General features: G+C 40.2%; 1 protein-coding gene across 1 annotated transcript; it reads right to left on the bottom strand.

Moving 5' to 3' along the window:
* Positions 1-184: 184 nt before the first annotated feature.
* Positions 185-16,785, bottom strand: chfr (checkpoint with forkhead and ring finger domains, E3 ubiquitin protein ligase). The gene is made up of 18 exons (XM_049579129.1): positions 16,645-16,785; positions 15,586-15,709; positions 14,690-14,789; positions 14,423-14,532; positions 13,788-13,847; positions 13,482-13,679; positions 12,259-12,342; positions 11,020-11,185; positions 9,072-9,226; positions 8,739-8,901; positions 8,154-8,353; positions 7,803-7,919; positions 7,388-7,471; positions 6,624-6,694; positions 5,796-5,883; positions 5,596-5,703; positions 5,380-5,452; positions 185-3,853 (listed from the first exon to the last, which is right to left on the bottom strand). Exons 2-18 carry the CDS (start codon positions 15,689-15,691, stop codon positions 3,811-3,813), a joined length of 1,926 nt encoding a protein of 641 aa, XP_049435086.1. The 5' UTR covers positions 15,692-15,709; positions 16,645-16,785; the 3' UTR covers positions 185-3,810.
* Between the last annotated feature and the right edge of the window lie 8,263 nt (positions 16,786-25,048).

Below are 25,048 nucleotides of genomic sequence, written 5' to 3'. Positions count from 1 at the left end.
ACAAATGGTCTTAACCTTAGATTTAAGAACACACAAACATTCCAATCAGCAGATGAAAATGAAAGCAGCCTTCTAGTGTCAAGCATACATCATTCTTACATCCAGGTAAGGGTTAACAGTGAGCAAAGTGGAGGGGGACCTTTAAGGTATTGACAAACACAAGTCAGTTTCTACAGACAGCTCGATCAGTCTTAATTTGTTCAGATAAGAGGGCAGATCTTTATTTATTTCAAAGACAATCTTAGCATCGCTAATACAACATACAGAGTAACATACAGGGTAAAGAAGCATTTATCAAATATATTTGTCAAACACGTCCTCAATTTTTTTTTAATGTGCCTAGTTTTACTCTATAATGATTAAACTAGAAGTTGATTATAGTCTAAACTAACTGTTCAAATAGTGCATTGCATACAACGTTTACAGGCATCAGTAAGGACTGATGTGAATGTGACTGATGCTTGTTCAGTCTCCCATATCACTGGGAGTTGTGATGAGGTAGAATGAAACCTGCCTCTTCCATACTGCTGAGCAGCCTGGTTCAGACTTTTGCACACATAGTGAGTAAATATTTGCCTTAGTATACAACATGCCCTCCCACTCCCCACCCCAGGGAGACTGCAAAGCACTCCTCCAAAGCCTCTTTATTACCAATTCCTGATTGGAGCGGCTTGGGACTGTTGTTGGCTTAGGGTGCCCAGATCTCCGGTAGGGAATAATTAAAACTCAGCCACTCTGTCGGGGGATCGACTGGGCTTGTGCTGAGGGCCTGAGCCGCTAAGGAATGCCAGTGTGGACCCACCATGACTCAGGGGGTTATTAAAAAAAAAAAAAAAAGGAACACCTAAAGCATCTAACTAACACCACAAATTAATTGCGCTAAGGCAGAGGCCAGGAAAGTGTCCATTCACAATCCCATCTTGCCACCGACACTTAAAAATATGATGCGCTACATTCCCAAACAACACATACTGAACCCATATTACTAATACTATATCATCCAAAATGCACATCATTTTATTAAACTATCAAGGATATCCTTTGAAGAAGTTACATTTTACGTTGCCTTTTTTTATGATGATGTACATATCATTTTGGAATGAAACTCTTCATATGATTACACATCAGATATTGTAAGCCATACACTGTATGAAGATGGCCCTTCAAAGATGTTCGGTTCATATCAGACCCTTATAGACTTAAAAAGAGGCCTTTACATTTGTGTGAGATGAGTTATGTGCAAATATCCTCATAGTTGTACAATATAAACACATCTAGCAAACAAGTTTAGACATCTTTAGTGCGTATTCTCATAAATCGACTCAAGGCCAAAGTAAGGGCCCGCTCCCCCATTCTCCACCAGCATTTTCTACACACTAACAATAGTGATCATACAAAAAAAAAAAAAAAAAAAAAATCAAGACTATCAAGACTTCAATATGTAATAAGGCCTCTTGAAACTAATGTCCGGATGTACTCATTTGATTAACCTAAATAATAACCTAAAAACAAAGGCTGATTTGTCTGTTTTTACAGTAGACATTATTACTAAGTGTGTATGTTTGCATGATGGGGACTAACTGACACTTGGGCGATGATAGTCATAAATGAGAGGTCATTAGATTCAACATGACTGTTCAGTGACATGTTAACACTGATTTTTCTTTTTTTACTAACCACCAAACATTGTTCACCTACAATTAAACCAACAAGACAGCAGCTTTGTGTACCTGAGGAACCAGAGGAAATCTAACCAAACAGAAAAATCTACTGTCTGAATAAACCTCTATCACAACATAAATGACAAGCTACTGTTGAGTTTGTATGAAGAGGCGAAGCTCCTCCCCTTCTGGTGGACCACCATGGGACCTTATTTTAAAAAACATATGTACAGTTACTAATAGTGAGAGACAAATAATCTTTTTATCACATTTGAATTGAGCCATGAATCACGCTTATGATGTATGACACTTTAAAAGATTAAGAAAAAGAAATATAACACTGAAAATACGTAATTAGAAAGACTTCACAAGTTGCGTAAGTAACGTCATAACAGTCACTCGCTGAGGCTATGCCTGTGTTTTTCCCAGTGGCCACTTGCGGTATTGCAGCAATAAAATTCCCTGCTGCCAAAAAAAAGCATTTTCCCCGTGGACCACCGTCATAAAAGACACACCAGTAAATGTTTGATAGGACATCTTAAACTGTAAACAAGGCTCATGACTCTTTCTATTATGAATTTTTGATCAATGGAGGTTTTATATTTGTAAGGCTTTCCTCGAGCCGAGATAAGCGATTATAAAATCCAACTTAATGATACAACCATGGTTTCACAGCGGGATGTAATCACACAAGCAACAGGTCTTGCTCATTCTTTCGCCTCCTGGCTGATAAAAAGACCAGGAGTCACTGAATAAACACATCTGGTAAGATAACATCATATGTGTGTGGGAAAACTAAATGGTAATACAACAAAGCTATAACAAACTGCAACTTTCTTGACTTGCAAAATTATCTTTTAAATTACCAAATATGTGTGTAATTCACAGCACAATTCAAACAGGATAAAAAAATATGTCTCTCTACCGTACATATTTTTTCCAAACACCTGAAGAGGGAGGGACTCTGCCTCTATATTGGCATGATTCTCTAAACTGTTGGTTCTGCGAGTGTATCCTATAAAACTCTACTCTATGGGCTGACGCCACCACAGAAACATCACCTCCAGCATATCTAACCATTACTGGTTCCCTGGAGTGCAAACTTTTTTTTTCCTCTCAAGAGTTTACATGGAGTAACTGTGCATTTCATCAAAGCTTATCCCTTACTACAAGGCTGGGAGAAAGTGTCTCCCTCTACACTACGTTAATCACCTTGGAGATGATTATCCAGAGCAAAGCATACAACAGAGGCCCCCGTGCCCTCTGACAGCGTTACAAAACATTGATCCCCTTTCCAATCCTCTACAAATATCACATGGGATTATGAATCTACCTTTGTACATATGTGTAGTTTTGATGTGGCTTTATGCCTTAATCTGGGAACATAGCAATGACCCGGCAAAACGAGAAGTCTCTGGAAGGTGGTGAGACATTTACACTTTATAATTAAGTTTAAAGGTTGGATATTTAGTTAATTTTCATCAGCATTATGGAGGAAGTCCTGGATTCTTATCTCAGCATGTCATAAGACTGAAAAATATAAACATAAAATAAGATATAAACAAGGTAAATGTACATTAGGTGGTCTGAGCCTCAGCTACCACGACTGGAGGAGGACTTAATATCAAACATGCTCACCAACATGTGCAATTGTAGATAAATGGCCTTAATCCACAGAGATTGCCTCACTCGCTCTTAATCTGAGAAAACATTTTTGTCACACAGGCTGAAGGACATATCAGGAAGCATTTTTAACAAACAAATACATTACTCCCAACAGTTGGTGGTTGTTTACCTGGTAGAACACACAAACGCATGAGCCACAGACAAAATTGATCTAAATTTAGATGGTGCCTGGTGTTAAATGCCCTCACAGGTCATCACTCTGAAAAGCAGCTTAAACCCTTAGTAAACATTGAACTTTAATGTTATTGTGCATAGCATTATTTCACACAGCCCTGTGTCGGGGAAGACACTGGTCACTACTGTAAATGGATACTGATTGTAATTTCTGCATTAGGTTATTGCATAATATTTGGAAGGCAGTTAGCTACGATGGACACAAGAAAAACTTAACAAGGTCATGTCTACAAGATGCTCAGGTATCTACATTTGACACTTCGGTGGAGAAACAAACCGCTCTGCTCCTTCAGCTCTTGAAACGCGTCTGCTCACATATATGGTTGAATTTCCTGACAAAGAAAAGAAAGAACATCAATTGAGTGCTGCATGTGAAAACACAAAACCAAAGAGATGAGGTGACATGAAGCATCTAATACAGGTCTGACAGCAGACACAGCGAACTGTGGAAACAAATTAATACAAGGACTCCCTCTAGTGGTTAATAAGTAAACAACATGCAAAAGGCAAACACCCGGTGTCTCTGAGGTATAGTCAGAATTACTGTGATCACAACACGTTTACAACTCAATAACTGAAAGGCTCTGCAAAACAATGGCACAAAAAAATGCATCGTTGGTATCCACCCAGCTGGCTTGAGGAACATGTGTGACCTTTCAAAATGAGTGTCTGTTAATGCCTAGAAGTCTATCCAAAATATCCACAATAAATATGTTAACTACAAGTGAAAAACACTGCGGCTCTGACAACTGTGTCATTCCTTAAAACATGTCAATACACGACATTCAGTGATGACCTGGTATTATCTGTTTGTGTTACAGTACATTTGCTTTTGATGGCTGCACGCAGGTGGGGCCCACTGCAGTATGTATAATGGACAATCACTCCAGATGGGTCTGTGCTGTTCACTGGTCAGCATTTTTTTTAAACTACAAATTATGGCTACTGATAAACAAACAGCATAGTTGAGAAGTAAGACAAAGTCAATTCATTGATACAGAAGAGAAGCGATATACTGCAGAATTTAAAGATTTGACATTTGTCACACAAGGAAACATATCATCACTGATGCAGACAAAATTTGAGCCAAAGATGCAGTTTCATTAGCCCCTTTTACACTGCCAGATTTTTCACGAATATGGGCTGTTTTGCCGGCAAGCTGCGAGCGTTTAGACACACAGAGCCGGACTGGTGAGTTGATCCGAGGTGCCCAATTTTCCGCCTCGTAAGGTAGTCATATTGGCAGAACCCCTTTAGTTTAAACAGACCGAGGCAGCCTTCCACAACGTGAGGGGCTGTTGAAGACTTGTGGGAGGAGCTGTTGATGACGCCGCACGTGCGACCCATTGGCGGTGGATAAACAGGAAACAGTTGATAGCAGGAATTAGAGGGAAACACAAACCTGACAGACACTGTAAAGATGAGCAACTGGGGAGACAAGGAATTGCGCGCCTTCCTTGCCCTCGCAAATGAAGAGGCCATTAACCGCCACATGACGGGGACAGTGAAGGACGGGCTGACTTACGAGAGAAAGGACTGACTAGCTGCGGCTTCCCTCCCACGTCACTGTTTACGTCACACGCTGAGCTACACGTTTTGTTACTTGCTCACGCCCCACATTGCTCCGAAGAAGGCGCATTCTGTATAAACAAAAGTAGGTAGGCGGCATTTTGCTGCACTCCCCGATTTTGTTTTTATACTGCCAATTCTGAAAAAAAGACTGATTGGGCTTTCCTGCAAATTTGCACATTTCCTATCTAAAAAGGGCTATTGTTGTCAGTTAAATCTACAATTCCACCATATAACCACTAGAGGGCAGATCTAAGACTTGTGGTGCTTTGAATGTAAAAAGACTTACACTGCATGATGTGCCTTCACCTGCGTACGACAGTTGCGTCCCCAGTAACAGTCGGGACGTGATGTTACAGTAGCTGAGGAACAAACGTTGAATTAAGTTTTTACAGTTACCATGACATATAACAAAAAGTCTAAACCCCTTTTATGTACAAGTTGTCCACAAAGGTGAATGGCATTAAAAATGGTTATGAAAAAACATGATTTTGGTCTGTCTGACCTGGCAGTTCAGTTGGAAGGATGTTCTGTCTGTATTTGTAGGCCAGCTCCTTGAATGCTCGCAGGCCGCAGCAGAAGCACAGGATGACATCGGCAGAGATACGAGGATCTGACGGGGACAGAGCGAAGAAGGACGGAATATTAACACTCAGTGTGGAGTTCAAAGTCCACAGCTTACTGATGAAAGTACTGAAGGCTTACCTGACAGAGAGTAGTTTCCCTGCTGCAAGGCCTGCAAAGACTCCTGGAGCAGATCTCTCCACGACTTCCCTCTGGAGGACAGGTAGTTCTGGAAGACGGATGGAAAGAGAATCTTAACATCACACATGACACTAGGTGCAAACGTGAATTTGAAGTATCACACATCTGTTACATGGGTTGTAAGCAAGCGGCAACCTCTGAGACTGAAAAATGAAGCCAATGAGGAAGTGCCAAAAACTGCAGTTTAACTAATGGCCACTTGAGGCTGGCTCCAAAAGTGAATAAAGATGTTTTTGGTCTCTATAGCTAATTTCTCCCTTCATGACAACTGTACAGGCAATGATTTTTTATATAACTCCCCCGTTTACATTTTATTAAGACTTAAAGTTCCACCCCTAACTCCTCCACAGCTTCAACCTCTCGTCCACTATGGTCACTTCTGGCTCCTAAAATCCAAGATGGCGACGGCCAAAATGCCAAACTCAAGGCTTCAAAATGGGAGTCCATAAACCAGTGGGTGACGTCACGGTGGCTACGTCCATTTTAGCTTTAGTTGATAAGGCTGCCATTTAGTAATCTGGAGAGCATATTTAGCTTAGAGTAGCAAAGTTTAGTGAACGCACAGATCTAAAGTGTCTTAGAAATTCATGAAGGAAAATATTTTGTCAGCAGTTGCCCCCGTCAGAATCAAACACCCAGGACAGGTTATAACAGCAAGCCCTACCCCCGACCTAATCATGTAATGCATTCTAAAATCCAAATAAATAACTGAAAAAAAGAGTGGAAAAATCATTGGAATATTTGATATGTACAGATAGTCCAATTTACCTGAAGGATCTCTGATTCATAGTTATTGTTGTTGAGCACACCATCCAGGCATTTGTCTGTCAGATTGAGCTCTGAAAAAAAGTAGAATTTAACTATGAAAGATTTTGTAAATTACAACACATAAAATAGCAGTACAAACAGATATCTGAGAAACTATATCTCAGCAAATGTTTGAAGGCTGCAGGTTTGAACTCCTGAGCTGCACCTTTGTTGTACAGAGATACATGAGCTCTGGAAGCTGAAGTCTAACTTTATCTGAGCTGCTAAAGCATATGTTTCTTCCACACTGATACAAAGTCACTGAGTCACAGCAATACTGCTGAACAGTGTATGAAGCTATTAATTTAACACTGTGTCTTGTTATTACATGATTATCACTCAAGGTCAAGGTCAGACATCTCACATATAATGCACATTTAGTGATTACATGTGTACATGCTACACTGGGCTTATTGTAAAAGGAAAACACCTACATATATTCTGCTGTGACATGCTTCATACATTTATGCAGGAAAATGTTTCATTATAGTTTTACAATCAGCTAATAACATTTTGTCAGATACACAGAGTGCTCATTATCTGAGGCTGACAATCATCACAATTACAGATATTTCATTTGGACACCATTTGTGAATCAGCTCCTTCAATTAAAAAGAAATGTTACAATCAGAAAAAAAAAATCCCTTAGTGGTCGAAGCCTACAACCCAGCATTATGCCTCACTGGAAATCCCCCTGAGGCTGTTTTTCTGAAACAGATACATACCGCTGAATCGAGCCAGACAGCCTTGACAGCCAATCCTCTGGCAACCCCAGTACATATGACAGAATGGTCGCTGGCACAGCACACCTGCCAACACACAGCACATCATGCATATGAGGTGTATAATGGGGTTTGTGCAACAACCTATCCATGCACCTATCTGTGCTTTAATTATCAGTTGATTTTACATGAACTTAAAGTACTAAATGTATGTATATTTAACATAGATTTATACTGAAAAGCCTTACGCAATTTAAGATATACCAGCACCAAGCGGCTTGTACTACCTATAAATTTCAATTAGTTCTAACTGAATTTCTATTTCACTCTAGTTACATGCAGTTTTCCGCATGACAGTATAACTGTATTAACTACATTACATTGCATCTCTGCAGAGGGAATAACAAGGACTGCTCACATTGTTGAGCAGTGACCTGCTCGCTGTTTAGCTCAGCCCATCTGTCTGGCATTGGCTGGAGGCAGCAGGTGCAGATGAGATGGCAGCCCTGAGGGGGGCAGCAATACTCCTGAGGAGCTGCGGACAGGATGGGAGCAGAAAAAGGTTTCAGACAGGAGCGAAGACATTAAGGAATGAATGGAAAGCAGGAGGATCCTCACAGTTGTGCTGAAGCCTGCTTTCACATGCATTTTCCAATTAAATAACACACTTTACTTCTTGAATTTTGGTAACAGGATGCTGTACCCAGCAATTTGTCATTTAGTGACACATTTAACTTTAGTTACTGAGCTCATCTGTAACTATAATCACCTGAGGGGATGTCAGAGGATGTTGAAGGCTGCTCCCCTGTGGGCTTTGCAGATCCCTCCTCAGTTGCTGGTTTGGGTGGGGGATATATAAGTGGTGGAGCTGGCAGGCCAGGGAGCCAGTAGTTTGAACCTGTAGCAAACAGCACCTGACTGACGTCCGTCCTGTAGCCAGGACACTGTCTGCAGATCACTAAAGGCTGACTGGGGACAAAACACAACAGAAAATCATCACGTGGAGCTGTTATTCAGTAAATGAGAAAACAGGCTCCCAAATTTTTATTGTGTCACGATATTCTGATGACAACTGTTTTTCATAGTTAAGTGAATGGTGTTTTTTTCATTAACACACACACCATAGATGTGAATATTTTCAGACCTTGTGATTATTATCCTTCAACAATGTGTTTACTGTTTTCATTTTAGATATTGTACATGTCTAATTTTAAAGAGATTGTTTTAAATCATTGCTCAGGCAACACATTGTTAGACATATTTTATAGTCTGTTAGTAACGTAACACAAACTAACCAAAGTCTGGTGCCAAAATGAACACTGCTTTACTACAGATACAAACTATCAGATCTTACCTGATGTCTGAGGAGTCGCTGTCATTGTCAGAGAGCTCAAAGAGATAATCTGAACTGCCCTCCTCATCTGAGAAAGAGCGCTCAACTTTTGGCTGCAACATGTCCTGAGTTATCTTGTTCCGGCTGTCCATGCTCTTCAGGTCCTCCTCACTGCGGCACTTCTCTGTGAAAGAAAGAGGGACACACAGATGTATACAGAGCCATTATACTAGGTAAGCAGGTCTTGCTTACATGCCATTCTTTCTTCGTCAAATGCATAACATGCTGGCATTATGAATAAAATTAAGTGCCAACATGTTAAATGCTATCAAAATGGTCTTTATCTGTGCAAACCTGGGTGCTGGATGAGGTAGGCCTCCACCAGGTTGTTGAGGATGTGGTTCTTACGAATCCTCTCCACAGGACAGCGGCAGGTGGGGCAAAGAGAAGAACGCTCCATCCAGCCTGAGTAGCAGGCAGCACAGAAGACATGCATGCAAGGCTGCAAGCTAAAACAAGAGACTTAGAATTAAAACTCACACACCACTGGTATTTAGTGGACATGTTGCATGCATGCAAAGAGCCTTACAAGACCACTAAGTACACTGAACAAAAATATAAACGCAACACTTTTGTTTTTGCTCCCACTTTTCATGAGCTGATCTCAAAGATCTAAAACATTTTCTATACGTACACAAAAGACCATTTCCCTCAAATATTGTTCACAAATCTGTCTAAATCTGTGTTAGTGAGCACTTCTCCGTTGCCGAGATAATCCATCCCACCTCACAGGTGTGGCATATCAAGATGCTGATTAGACAGCATGATTATTGCACAGGTGTGCCTTGGGCTGGCCAAAATAAAAGTCCACTCTAAAATGATCAGTTTTATCACACAGCACAATGCCACTGATGTCGTGAGTTTTGAGGGAGCGTGCAATTGGCATGCTGACTGCAGGAATGTCCACCAGAGCTGTTGCCCGTGAATTGAACGAACTGAATCATTTCTCTAACATAAGCCGTCTCCAAAGGCGTTTCAGACAATTTGGCAGTACATCCAACCGGCCTCACAACCGCAGACCACGTGTAACCACACCAGCCCAGAATCTCCACATCCAGCCTATTCACCTCCAAGATCGTCTGAGACCAGCCACCTGGACAGCTGTTGCAACAATCGCTTTGCATAGCCAAAGAATTTCTGCACAAACTGTCAGAAACCGTCTCAGGGAAGCTCATCTGCATGCTCGTCGTCCTCATCGGGGTCTCGACCTGGCTGCAGTTCGTCGTCGTAACCGACTTGAGTGGGCAAATGCTCACAACTGCTGACGCCTGGCACGTTGGAGAGGTGTTCTCTTCACGGATGAATCCCCGTTTTCACTGTTCAGGACAGATGGCAGACAGCATGTGTGGCGTCGTGTGGGTGAGCGGTTTGCTGATGTCAACGTTGTGGATCGAGTGGCCCATGGTGGCGGTGGGGTCATGGTATGGGCAGGTGTATGTTATGGACAACGAACACAGGTGCATTTTATTGAAGGCATTTTGAATGCACAGAGATACCGTGACGAGATCCTGAGGCCCATTGTTGTGCCATTCATCCACGACCATCACCTCATGTTGCAGCATGATAATGCACAGATTCATGTTGCAAGGATCTGTACACAATTCCTGGAAGCTGAAAACATCCCAGTTCTTGCATGGCCAGCATACTCACCCAACATGTCACCCATTGAGCATGTTTGGGATGCTCTGGATCGGCGTATACGACAGCGTGTTCCAGTTCCTGCCAATATCCAGCAACTTCGCACAGCCATTGAAGAGGAGTGGACCAACATTCCACAGGCCACAATCAACAACCTGATCAACTCTATGCGAAGGAGATGTGTTGCACTGTGTGAGGCAAATGGTGGTCACACCAGATACTGACTGGTTTTCTGACCCCCCAGACCCCTCCAATAAAGCAAAACTGCACATTTCAGAGTGGCCTTTTATTGTGGCCAGCCTAAGGCACACCTGTGCAATAATCATGCTGTCTAATCAGCATCTTGATATGCCACACCTGTGAGGTGGGATGGATTATCTCGGCAAAGGAGAAGTGCTCACTAACACAGATTTAGACAGATTTGTGAACAATATTTGTGAGAAATGGTCTTTTGTGTGTACAGAAAATGTTTTAGATCTTTGAGTTCAGCTCATGAAAAATGGGAGCAAAAACAAAAGTGCTGCTTTTATATTTTTGTTCAGTGTAGGATTCAAGCCCTCAGCCTTGTATATCTGTACAGACTTCAGTTTTCCTGAGATCTTACCTGACACAGTCATGCAGTAGGTCCTGACAGATAACACATGTCAGGCTCTCCTCCATCTTGTCCGTCTTAGTCCCTTCCACTGGCGGTTTCGACAGAAGACTCCCCTTAGTTGAATCATCCACTTCTGTACTGGAGGTGTGTGGCAAGTCGAAATCATAATCTTTATCTGTAAACACAGGAACTGTATGTTACATGCTACACTGAGTTTTTGGAAGTTGACTGGTTTGGCTTACAAAAACCTTCCAGGCATGTTTTTGGGGTTGGAACAACTAAAGTAAGTACAGCTCTGGATATACATAAAGGTCCCCACTTTATTTGTTCAAGTGCAACGACCACTGCAAAGTGGTTGGTCTTGGGTGCACAGACTGTGTGGGTATCTCCAAGTGGACCTGCTATTTTGGTTCATGTATGTGCAGCAGTCCAGAGTGCCAAAGGTCTGGCTGAGGTGCCATGTAGATAAAAAGAGTGTGGTGATTAATAAATATACTCTCAGCCAGTCACATTACTCGTCTCATAGCTCTGAAACAGCTGGATTCATGATTCATTCACACAGGATTAATGAGTCCCCATAATTTGTTGTTTCATGCATAGGCACAATACGAGATATTCTGTAGAGGCCTACTGTCATTTGCAGGTGATTTAACAAAGCTAATCACAGCGGATGGCTGTGTGTAATGGCACTGTGCTCTGGCGTGGCACTTCTTTAATCAGAGGCTGCAGATTGAACAGTCCTGGTCCCTTCAGATGCTGCAGGGAATTAATAAACTGAAGGAGAAGCTTCTCATATAGTGTAAAGCTACTGGAAAAGATACAAGATACAGTACAAGACACTGCAAGATTGGTAAAGGCAGAATGCATACTGGCATTCCTACTCACAGTACATGTTGTTTTATGATGATTTAAATGCATCTACTGGCTGGTGAGTTAATTTACCAAATTAATTTGCATTTAAAGCATTATTTTGTCCTTTTTGGTGTATTTGCTACAAGAATTTAGTTTGCTAATGTTGATAAAATCAGCAATGTGGTAGCTTTTCAACTGTTTGCACCTCTCCTCCCACCTGAGCACTATACTCTCTGCACAAAAATACCACAGACAAGCAAATTTCAAGGTTAGGCAAACCTCAAATGGTCAGAAATGCTGCTTGTACTGGTTGTTGTGCCGCCTCAAAAATAGGGCCCAAATTCTAATGTGAGGAATCAAGAAAAACCAAGTAAATCTACAGGTAAGAGAACTTACCATTATCAGTTTTCCTCCTCTTGCTTTTTGGTTCCATGTTGTCCACGTCTTCTTCATGTGCTGGGGCAGCATCTTTAACTTGGCCTGATAGGATGGATGAACAACAGACCAGGCATAAATACGTTAACATCTTAAAACTGCTTGCACTGATGTACTGTATCTATATAATGAAGGATTTAGTTGAAAAGGGTGTGTCATATACCAGCTTGACTGTGGAGGAGTTGGTTCTACAAAAGGAGCTACTTCTATAGCATGGAAGGTGTTTGATAACAAGGACTTCACCGAAAGAGCAACACTCACAACAGAGGACACTTACTTCTTAATCTAGCAAGTACATTACCGGGAGACGAGTTGCGAGTGACTGATCTTAGTTCAATCAATCATACGTCACTCAGCGGGTAATTAATCAGAGCTGCATGTCCCAGTGTGGCGTAAATTATAAAACAACCTTCTAAGTTTTTAAAGGTTGGGAAAAGTGAAGGGACTGGCTCATTTAATCACTGTCAGTTGGGAATTTGGCTAGGAAAAAAAAAGTCAATGCACAAAGCAGATGAGAAGAGACTGGCTGAAGATAGTGTGATAATCACAAGCTGGATACATTTTGCCCAACACAGTCTGAGTTTAAAGCTCAGTACTGATCAGCTGACTAACATCAGCAGGTCTGTGTCCATCAGTGACCATGATCAGAGCCACAGCTCTGCCTCTCTGTCTGCTCCTCTAACATCCTGTGAATCCACCATCTATCACACTAACACAATGCAGGGGCTAACTGGATACATCTCACCACACTAGCTGAAATTATTTTATCACAATTATATTAGTATTACAATAGTATTCTAGTAAATACTCTGCAATATCATGATATTAGTTTAATGCCATATCAACCACCCCTATTTCAGACAAATAAAAAATCATGGGTATGGGGTAGGAGCCGGGGTATTGGCATCACCATGAGGTTACCAGGCAACCAGCTGAGGCTCTGGGAAGTCACAGCTCCCAATCAAGAAATAGACCAGAACATAAATAGAGCACTCATCCCACCACAGGAACTCAAACATGCTGTAGATAATCATCATCAATAAGCATTCATCTACATAAACTATATTATAAATTAAGAAACAATAGCAAGGTATATGTGTAATGTATATTAAAGGTGAAGTGTTGTTCATTTCCAGAGAGAAAGCTGAAGGTCACTGCTATTTGACAATGTGTTAGAGACTTACCGGAGGCAGGACAGGCTGTGGTTGCCACAGAACCAGAAGTGACGGGGCTCCCAATACAGAAGTGGGAAGTGGAGGTGGAGGGCTGAGGTTCCTCCTGAGTCGGATCATGAGGAGCCTTTGTGAGAATTACAGGCTCCACAGAGAGTGACATCTCTGAAGGTGGAACAGGAGCGAGACTGTGGGCTGAGCTTTCTGTGTCTGAAGTTTAGATACAGGGTGTGGGTTAGCACTGAGGCACAATATAGCTGTGGGAAAAAGGTGGTTGCATTCAATAGAGGAGTCATGGGAAATTACCTGGCTACTTACCACAACTATGTTGTGCAATAGCTTGCTCAGTTTTGATTGCGTGGTAAACATATGCAACATCTGCAGGGCGACAAGAGAAGATGTTTGTCTGTTCTTCTTATACATTTATTTAAAGCTATAGTGCGTAACTTCTGTCGCCTCCCAGCGGATAATACGTTATTACAACTAATAAGCCGGCGGCACTTCCATGTACACAGAGTAACACTCACCACACACCGTGTACACAGAGTAACACTCGCCAGTCGCCACACACCGTGTACATAGAGTAACACTTGCCTTTGTGGTAGGATCCACTTCTGAACCGTGCCTCGGCCGTTTCTCCGCCATGTTGCTTTCTCTTTCTACCTGCGCTCTACCTCTTGCTATGACACTCTCCGCTCTTCCTCCCCCTCCCTTCTTGTTGTGAGGAAGCATTTCCTGTGTGCCAGCGCAGGAATGTCGCCGGTCTACACGCATACTAAAAATGATATATATTGAAAAATACTGCAAGATGTTAGAGGAGCCCATCGGCTTAATCAGCATTGTGTCATCTCCTCTAGTAGTGGCTTGGGTGAAACGGACATTTACGGACCTGTAGAAGTTACGCACTATACCTTTAAACATTGTTCTCATGGCAATCAAAATGATCAACTCACTTTGTTCCGGTTCGCTTTTCCTGTACACAAAGTAGATGACATCACCGCTCTGCAGCATATGAGTTTGCTTCTTTACCAGTTTGGACATGTTGATCACTGTGCCATTAGTGCTACACACAAACAGACAAGCAATCGCATGTGTCACTCTACAATGTAAAAGGTCACATGGGTTTGCTTTATGAGAGGAAATGTGTTTTGAAGAGCTCTAAAAATGAAAGTGCAGTCTTCTTTCTCAACATATGGTTTGTTTAATTGAATTTGTAGTACCTCATGTCTTCGAGCCACACCAGCCCTGAGCTTTCATCTTGCACTATCTTGCAGTGCTCTCCTGAGACCAGTTTGTTGGCTGGGAAGGACAGATAACATCCTGCCAACAAAATAACAACACACCATGATGAAAACACAGACTAGACATAATACAGATTACTATGACGCTCTAAGATAGAACCTGTGTGATTTCTTCAGCTTTTTAGTGGCCCTGTTGGTGGAGTGTAATGGATGATATGTATCTGTTTGGGAGTATGATACCAGATTGTGTTCATTTCTTATTATCCCCTCTGACCATTCCAAAATAAAATCTACTCAATTCTGGTTGACAGTGCAACACGGTTCTATATCTTTAGTCTACCATTTAAAATGAATGCCCTAAAGCTCCAAACTCATACCAATGAGATTCACTTCAAACTTTGTTGCGTGGACTTTTCAAAAAATCTTTTATTGCCCAGACATAAGCTAACCAATTAAGGCTTGTTGATTTGCACTGCAAAAAAAGTAGACCCCAACAGCTCTCCACAACAAAGCAGACACGGGGGGAAATATAGGCCTAACCTTTTCTTAAGCAAAAACCCATACAAAAAAAATCTACTTAATATTCTGCACACATGTTCTCAATGGAAGCCTTTTGTTATCATCACAAGGGGCTGTCTAAGTTTGGTGCACTAAAGAAGGCTTTGTGTTTTCGAGGGGGAGGTTTTAAAGGCTCCAGACACTGACAGCAATGTCTGTGCTACAGACAGGACGATCTTTTGTTAACAGGCATCACCACATTTAGAGGTTTTTAAAAGCAAGGTAAAATATGTTAACAGTTTTAGGACATAAGATTCAATATGAAGGTATATCATGATTGTTCACCGCGTAATACACACATATAGAGTTTAACATACCTTTTTTTCTGCCAATGGTGCATTCTCTGTTGAAAAGCAGGACAGTTTCACTGGAGTCTACTTTGACAAGCTTTCCCCATGGCTGTCCTCTTGGATAACTGTCCATTTCCCAACTTTTCTACAACTGATGAAAAAACAAATTTTGGTTTCACTTTGAGGCATTGTAAGCCTGTAAGACACGTGTTGAAATGAAAACCTGCTGAGACATTTTATTACATTAGATAATATATACATCAAGTTAACTATTCGTTGTTGCCAGCCAGATGGGTTTTGATGTCAGATGCCAAATATGGTTAAAAACATTAACATTTAAAGTCACTCAGGTTCTCAGGCAGACATACTCTTATAAAATATCATTTAAATATTTTTTTTAATGAATCAATGCATCTATTCTTCATTTCGGCATTCAACAAATACTCAAATTTGGACATTTCAACAAGATTTCAACTTAAGGAACTGTTTTCCATTTAAATCCCACAGTTCTCTTAAGCCAAAACACACTACAAAACTTACCATTTTGAGTAGACAGTTATGGTTTTGGTTTTGGTTTTGGTTTTAAATCCAGTGCTGTTAGATATATCATGTTTTATGTATGCCGAATTCACAAGTGAACTTTGTTGATTCATATAATATTATAAGCAAAGTTAGGATACATATGCACGTCGCAAAATAATCAAGGCTTCATTAAACTGAAGGAGTTTCCGATTAAGTTTGGTATGAAACCCACTGGAGCAAAATCTGCTAGCAACACCTTGCTAAGCTTCGCTCTTCTGACCTTACTAACGTTAGCTTTTTGGTGTTATTAGCTGACTTTGTTTTGTGACAATCTTAAAAAGTGAATTTCAATCGTCAAAATGTTTAATAATCCGTATGTTGTGGGATATCATCACACTTAACGCGAATACACAACTTCGTCCAGTAACAACACTAAGCTAACGAGATAGCTAACGTTAGCAGCCAAACACACTGTGTATTCAAGAGAAAAAGCAGCAGCACACGGCAACAACCACACATGTCCGTAACGTTACACTTGTTTCGTGTCTGAAACGGTGACTTTACCGTCAAAAGTTTAGTTTGATGTCCCAGTAGTTTTGTTTGAAACAGCTTCGTGTCCTCATGTTCCAGCGAGGCAAAGATGCACTTCCTGCCAGGCTCAGCGTTGACACTATACGCCGTCATCAGCTGATGGAGGAGGGGTTGTTTGGGTTTGCTTGTGTGCTGAGGCTGGAAACCTCAGGACAAGACTAGACAAGTAGGTACAAGTGTCATATGCTGAATATCATTAAATAAATAAGTAAATAGACTCTTGTGATGATCAAATGCAGGCACATAATATACCCAGAGGTGGAGAATGTACAGATCCTTTAGGGACCGTTCACTACCACACAAATATTTTTTGTTGGCTTAGGGGAGGTGCATTAAAATTGAAATGGTTGTAATTTACAGAAAAACATGCCTTCAAAACCCTTTGGAAGGCATTTCTGCTTCAATTAGTGCTAAAAAATTAGACCAGTTATTACAGCCAGGAACTGTAAAAACAGAAATAATCATTGGATTTTCAAATTTCTGATGACCCTTGGACACATCATGTGCGAAGAATGCTTCTGTCTGGAAAAAAAAAATAAAAAAAAATCTGAGCTTAAAATATATAGGCTATATTGCATCAAAATCGCTTTATTCTACATCTCATTTAAAATCTGGCCAAAAAAAATCCTCAAACTGTTTTCACTAACTAATCAGCATGCACGGCAATACACAATTCTTTTTTCAACTCCAGGATTTTGTCTTCAGCTTTTAACTTTTAATATTCAAACATCTTTTCAAGTTATAAAATCTAATAACTGATTTATGGTGGGGTCACACCTCAGCTGACCCCCTCCTCTGATAAGTAAAGAACAGTCCCTTACTTTAGTAAAATTACTAATACCACACTGATGAAATACTCTGTTGCAAGCAAAAAAAGGCCTGCTTTGAAGAAAGACATATGTAAGCATATTCTGGAAAAAGCAGCCTAAAAGTGTTCAATGCAGAAAAAATGTCCCCTGCTGTGACTGTTATATCATTAGATTACTATTACTCATGCATTAAAGTGAAAACAGGATTTTGATGTTTAAGGTGGATCTCATTTTAAGCTATTTTGTACAGGACTGCAACTAATGATTTTTCTCATTATGGACTAATATGATTATTTTCTACATCATTCAAATGATTGTTTGCTCTGTAAAATTCAGAAGATATTGATAAATGTCATCAAAATTACTCAGAACCCTGCACAGTGTTTTTTATGTCCATCACTCCAAAACTAAAAACTATCAAAATATATTACAACTACTAGAGTAATTAAAAGAAAAAGCAGATAATATAATGTTTTTGAAGCTGAATCACAGCATGTTTTTAGATGATAAATGAAACTATTTTAAAAGTAGCTGCTGATGAATTTCTGTCAGTCAGTAAATCATTTTAGCTGTACTTGCACATACTGTTGGGTAGTTCAACTTATATTAAAACATCATGTTATATTTGTTTTTTTTCTATGCCAAATTTTTATTTTGTAAAATAACAAGTGACTAAATCTATTAGATAACTGTAGTGAGAAAAAAGCACAACATTTCCCAATGAGATGTAGTGGAGTAGAAACAGAAAGTGGCCTGAAAAGATAAGACAAGTAAAGAAAAGTAAAGTAAAGTAAAAGTGCCTCAAATTAGTACTTAAGCACAATACTTTAGTAAATGCAGTTACTATCCACCACTGACTGCACCAGGGAAATTCATGCTAGAAAATAAAGCGTGTTTGGAATAGATATGATGACCACAACAAAAAAAAAAACATGTTGTTATTTCCTGTATATGTAACATGTGTAGTATCTATAGAATTTAAATGCTCATAATGTATTCCAGGTTTTCATGGTTACTGTGATGACTTCATTCCCCTATGTGGATCACCTATAATATATATCACCATAATATAAAAGTATGTTTTACCTCAAACTTTTTCCCTCAAGCTCAGCATTTTTTGTGCAGCTTTCAGAGTCATTACAGAAGATATTGGTCTGGCCTTGATAGCAGCATTGTTGACAGTCACTGTCTGCAGCTGGAGCCTTGTCTCTACTTTGTATTGGTCTAAACTGACAAAGAGGTGAAGAGAAGTTGTTGTGAAAAGCTGCCCTTTATTCTTTGGCATTAGTTGTTCTGGATGAAGGCATCAGGTGGTGATGGTGGTGATGGGTGGGGGTTAATGTGGTGATGCTTAGGCTCAGTATGTTGATAGTGTTTGCCACCAGGACGCCAGATGTCCCACGAGAAACAAGGGCCCTCATCAGATGAAATAGTTCTTTCCTGGGGATACTTAGCACATCATGGGGGTGTTAACCTCTGCAAAGTGCAGCCATATCTCAGGTACATCTGCCTTTGTTTATTCAAGGATCAAGGTACTGCAGGGTGGGCAGCATACCTGCCACATTCCGGTTACAGAGCAACAGGCTCATGCGTCCTCATGAAATGTTGCTACCCTCTAATGTTGCGTCCACAGCATTTCTCATAGTGACTGACAGCCAGGAAGTGATGTTCAGGTCCGCCACACGCTTCTCTGCCTCTGTAACATCATCACTGTTAAGGAGATTGATGATTATTTCCTCTGAAGCTGCTTCTCCTGAAAGTTTGCATCCTTGCAGTGAACTCCGTCTGGCAGCGTCTGAGATGCAGAGTGAGGAAAGGAACAGTCACTCTGGGCTTCTCTGTGGTCCTCACTTTCATCTGAAGAGATTTTCACCAAGAGAGATTCTTATTAAACTTCCACACATATCAATTTATATTAGTAGTAATATTCATAAATATTGAGAAGAACGCTGAACAAAAGACCGCTCATACCCTTATTTCTCAGAGCACTTTCAGTTTTAATTGGGGCTATTCTAAATGAAACATTAGTTGGTGTTTTTTCTTGTGCTTACAAACTATAAAGATGACTTCATTGCATTTGTAACCATGCCACTAAAATTGCATTTTCATGTTAATTTCAGCTTTCATTTATGAATTTTAGATGGTGGTGAAATAATTTTAACTTTACATTTGTATAATATACATATTTATCTCCATGTTGTCAGATTGTCTCAAACAAAGCTCTGAAAAAGGGAAAAAAAACATGAGATTTTTATCCAGTCACAGATAAATAATTTACACACCATATGCTGGCTGGTCCCTCTGGTCTCTCCTGTTCTTGAGCCTGTCGTTAATCAAGTTCATCTCAGACTATGACAGAGGAACTGACATGAAAGTAAATTTCAACTTTTTCTTCTGTATGTAAAAAAGGAAAAGACATGCTGCACTCACAGGTCATGCATTTTTCAACCTAAACAACAAAACATCATTGTATAATAAACGTGATACAATGAAAGTGATGAATAAATCACAAACATCATTGCACCACTGGCTTCATCTTACCCGTGCATCAAGTAAATAAATGACCAAATAAATGTGCAGTAAAACAATCCCCATGCTTGTCTGGGTAAGTATGTTGTAATCATGCATTGTGTCTGTGTGTGATGTAACATAGCAAGTGAAAGAAAGAATGAAAGAAAGAAACACAAGAAAACAACTGACTTCATGTAATCACGGAGAAGACAAACACTGGCACCAGCCTAAACTGCACTGACAGAGAAAAGTTTTCAGCTTCAGCACAGTGAGGCAGACTGCAGGCTTTTATCACACACCGTTCATTCACCGTCCCTGAGTGCTCCAATTTGGATGTCATTTGTGTCTGTTTGTTGCTCATTATCTGTTCATATCCGGAAAATGTATCTGGATTAGATTACTGATATGCACACACCTTTTAAATCATACACAATCGGGATGCAACAGCACACAAAAATTACAGTTCAATATCTGCTGCAGTTTGGGGGTAATTACGTAAAATTTTCCATTTCATGCTACTTTATACTTCTATATTCCACTAAACTTCAGATGGAATTATTGTGCTTGTTAGTCCACTACATTTATCTCACAGATGTAGATACTAGTTATCTATTCAGAGTAAGATTTTGTGTAAACACATATTGCTTGTCAATTACAGTACATCATAAAAGATCCAACCTTTTCTGGCATGTGAGCTGTTACAAAAAAGCAGTGTGTAGAGGTGTTCCTTGTCACATTTAAGATGCCTATGAGTTGTTAGCAGTTCCACCAAAGATGGACTTCCCCTCTAAACTTCTCATATGATTTTATTTAAACTGTCGGAGACTTAATGGTTAAATCATCGGGTACAGAGAATTATGAATTATCTCAAGACCCCTCACATTTATCCTGTGACCCTCTGGAGGGGCCTGACCTCTGTGTTTGAAAACACTGGACTAAACCACCTAAATGTTCATGAAGTATAGAGATAATAGAATATGATTGGACATTGCTTGTCAGCTGATGGCTACACAGATAATGATTGAGGCAGTGATTGTAAAGCATGACTGAAACAGCTGATACCAATGAAGGCAAATTTGGTTTTCTGCCATAAATAAATGACAAGGGACTTTCCGTTATGCTGGTTTTGCACATTACCATAGCACTACCTATTGCACTACTTTCATTCCCACTAAAGCAAAATATCTCCAGGTATTCAAGTACAGCATAAGGATTTGTAACTTTTTTATTGTTTTATTTTATTTAATTTCTTGTTATTCTATTTGGTTTTTTTTTTTAAATGTATGTGTAGTGTGAGGGTGCTACAAATACAATTATATTTAATTTCTCATCTTTATAAATCCTGTTTTACCTCATAATCATCCATTTGTAGACATGAAATTAGTTAAAGTTACCATAGTCAATACTTTTTTAAAAAAAAATGTATCAAATGGCAATGGTAAACAACATGACTCATCACCGAGACCAAAAAGACCGAGAATTATCACTTTAATTTTCAGCTCCCACTAACTTTATGAAGCTTTATAGTCATCAGCTCATTGCTTAGCTGTCCAGCCCGCAACGTTATTATTTTAGTTCACCCTCACCACTCCTATAGTGTGACAAAGCACTAAACCTACTGCACAACAACAACAGACACTAAAACACAGTTTATTAGCTACTAGCTGCAGGCAGGGGCGTAAATACAGACAGTGCAGGCAGTGCAGTTGCACTGGGGCCAATGGGACGAGGGGGCCCATAGAGAGTCCTCCAACAGCGTGTTTACCAGAGAACTGGCTCTTGTAACTCATTCTGATTGCCACCTCAGAAATATAGCCATGTCCAAAGAATAACTTGTTGAATTCATTTTATTTTTTCAAGAGTCAGTAGCAATCTATTCTACAACAAAATTATATGTTTACTTTACATAAACATAACTATAAAATAACAAATAAACTATAAAAAGTATTTAATGGAATGAATACTTTCTTATGTTATTTGGTATTTTTGTCAAATGATGATTGCTGGGTAATATGTATGTTGATGTTGTCCAATGTCAAGTCGTAGCTAGTTTAGACACAAAATCACGCACTGGGGCCCATCCTATCTACCATACGCCACTGGATGCACGTGACCATAGTGGAGCATTTAGCAGCTTAAGAGCCACATACTCTGTGTGTTCCAATACCCATACTTTCATTCTATTTAGTATGCCAGAAAAAGACTAAGTATGTCCTAATACATAGTATGTCAAATGCAATATGCTAGAAATACCAGGATGTCATACTACATCCAGTTGCATTTTGCAGTACCCAAGCCAGAATGCTTTTCTGGCTTGGGTACTGCAAAATGCAACTTGACCTACAGTCCTCTGCACAGCGGAAGATGCGTCACATCACCTAAGCTACAGAGAGATGACAGCTTGTTGACAGTTGTCATAAGCCGCAATTACAAATGTTCATTAATATAACAAATAACAAAATGGCATAACTATAAAATAACGATAAAAGAGAAATGCATAACCTATGTAATTTTACTATTGTGAATGTAACATGTTAGAATCTACAATGTATGCAGTTATTACTTAGTGCACGGTAACAACGAAGAGGTTGACCTCCATCTCTGGTGAACTCAGCAAATGGTGCTTTATTTTATCTCCAAGGTAAAGAATATATACCATGGAAATCCAGAGTTCTCACAAGAGCACAATTTGAATTTGCTCAGCGAACCTAAATCTTTCTAGATTTGGGTCTGGATGGGGCGTCGTTGGCTTAGTAGTAGAGCAGGCGCCCCATGTACAAGGCTGTTGCCACAGCGGCCCGAGTTCGAATCCAGCCTGTGGCCCTTTGCTGCATGTCATCCCCCCTCTCTCTCTCCCCCCTTCACACTTACCTGGCCTGTCCAATAAAGGCAAAATGGCCAAAAAAAAAAAAAATTTGGGGTCTGGATTTCCAGGCTAACAAATATATGAAAAAGAAGGCCAAAGTTCAGGGCGTGATGTTATGGAGAGGTAGTATGTCCTGATTGTGTGCATATTACATACAACAGTACATACTTTGTAAGGGCAGCTGCAGTACCTGCTAAAAGTAAAAAGAAAAAGTGTGCGATTTAGAATCTACCCATTCCCTTCAGAAGTTGGTAGACACCAAAACAGAGCTAAAAAAGAGTGAATATTGGACCTACAATAACCCGGTGGTCAGAAACACAACTGCAAATGAATGATGGTGTTGCTTCATAACAGCTTGATATGTAAATAAGAAACTGTTTGCTAACACATTTGACATATCAGCTTAAAAAATGTTTCTGCTGCCTCAAGAGGCCAAAAAAATCAGTTGTCACAGGTTTTAATGTCTGTAGCAGTGTATCTAGGTTTTTTCCGTAATACAAAACCTCTTTCCATTTCATATTAACTGCACTCACCGTGTCCACATCTATAGTGAATCCCACCGGTCACTGATCACATTGAAAAGGTATTACACAGCTTGCTTTGTGGGACCACTGACAATTTTGATATAGGATTTTATAGTCCAGTTGCAAGTGGACTGATCTTTCTTGTTTAAGAAAGGCCGACATGTCTCTCTAATAGAAATAGCAAGCGAGTCCTTAATGGAGGACTAATCCCTGCAAACCCCCATCTATTCCCTGGCAGTGCATTATTAATGGGCAGTGTGGAGGCTGGTGAGTACAGGGGCCTCTCCTCACTAATGTGTTCATTCCTCATTGTTAGATGTCTGCTGAGGAGAACACAAACACATGCTGCCTTCTTACAGACTCTCACACACACACACGGATTCACACATAAACCCACACACAAAGGTGTGCCATCCATGCAGAATATATTCTTAAGGGAAATTATTATATTTTTAGTTGGCATTCAATGTCGAGCACAGAATCCTCTGCAGATCTTCTGATAAGGTCACAACGGCAAATTGAATGCAGCGCATTGAATCCCACACCCACGCTGTCAATCAGCATTTCCTAATTGGATCAAAGATTACTTGTGGCAGCTGTATAAAACATCAAATGAGTAATTAAATGAAATAATGAGAAAATAAACCTTAATGTTGCCAAGTGGGAATGGAGGCGAGCTAAGGAACGTGATTCCGCTGTGCTCTCTGAAATTATCTCTCTCCGGCTCAGGCTAATTGCTGGAGGATGTCCTCTTAACTGAGTGTGAAAAGCTGTGTCTAATTACGGCAACATTAATCAGGCATTAGCATGTTATCACAAGGTTAACTTATCAGGAGGGGCCCAGAAGCAGCTGGAGGTGCCATTTACCCATGCTGCACTGGGCCAACTGAGCCACAAGGGGTAGTGCTTGTTCTTCCTATGAATCATTACTCAGCCCCCTTGAAGATCGAGAGCTGAAATCAAAGGCAACCATGTTGGATTGCACTGAGTGGGCATTGAGGTTTTGAAATTCCTCAGCGTGGAATTGTAATGTCCAGAATCAATACGAGCTATTTCCTGCTCAGTGTGGGGTTGAAATGAGAACATTTATCCTCAGGGGATTCAAAATTTTAGTTCATAATTTGTTAACATCTTACTTTGCACACCACACCAAATGAGAGATCTTTACTATAACACTGTATGAGGGATTACATGGGCTGAAAGAATCTGCAAAATCAATGTCAAGCAATTGTGTGCTTAGTGGAGCAGGTGAGTCCAATGTAATGAAGAATGACTGGATGGTGATTGCATCCTAAATCACGCCACTAGTCAGATATGAATACTGATAAAATATCACCCATTATTAGGAAATATTAAACGTTATCTACAGCAACAACATTATTGAATAAGTATTTCTAGCTGAACTGAGTGCATTGCTATGAATTTAAATTGTTTCTTTCAGCCTTTTTTTGTAACATCTTAGGGGAAAATGTACTAGATGTAGTAGAGCAGAGGTGTATATGCAATTTTGAGTCATCGCATGCCAAATGACCTGCATGTGTGTAGATTAAAGGTCATTTCTGGCAGCAGTTTGGTCCTGTGCCCTGACTTCATTACCGGCAGCTCCAGACTAGTCTCATCAGGATTCCAGCGGGGCAGAGAAGCTGTACCTCCAGCAGCTCTGCCAA

This window comes from Epinephelus fuscoguttatus, linkage group LG6, assembly GCF_011397635.1.
Source record: "Epinephelus fuscoguttatus linkage group LG6, E.fuscoguttatus.final_Chr_v1".
In the NCBI taxonomy this organism is placed as follows: Eukaryota; Metazoa; Chordata; class Actinopteri; order Perciformes; family Serranidae; genus Epinephelus; species Epinephelus fuscoguttatus.
Note: the sequence above shows the minus strand (reverse complement) of the source record. Positions and strands in the feature narration are given on the sequence as shown.

Coding starts and splice junctions, on each gene's coding strand:
- chfr (XM_049579129.1), bottom strand. CDS start 15,691: ATGGACAGTTATCCAAGAGGACAGCCATGGGGAAAGCTTGTCAAAGTA. Junction 14,790..15,585: donor CACCATTGGCAGAAAAAAAG/GTATGTTAAACT, acceptor TTTTGTTGGCAG/GATGTTATCTGTCCTTCCCA. Junction 5,453..5,595: donor CCTTCCAACTGAACTGCCAG/GTCAGACAGACC, acceptor TTTGTTCCTCAG/CTACTGTAACATCACGTCCC.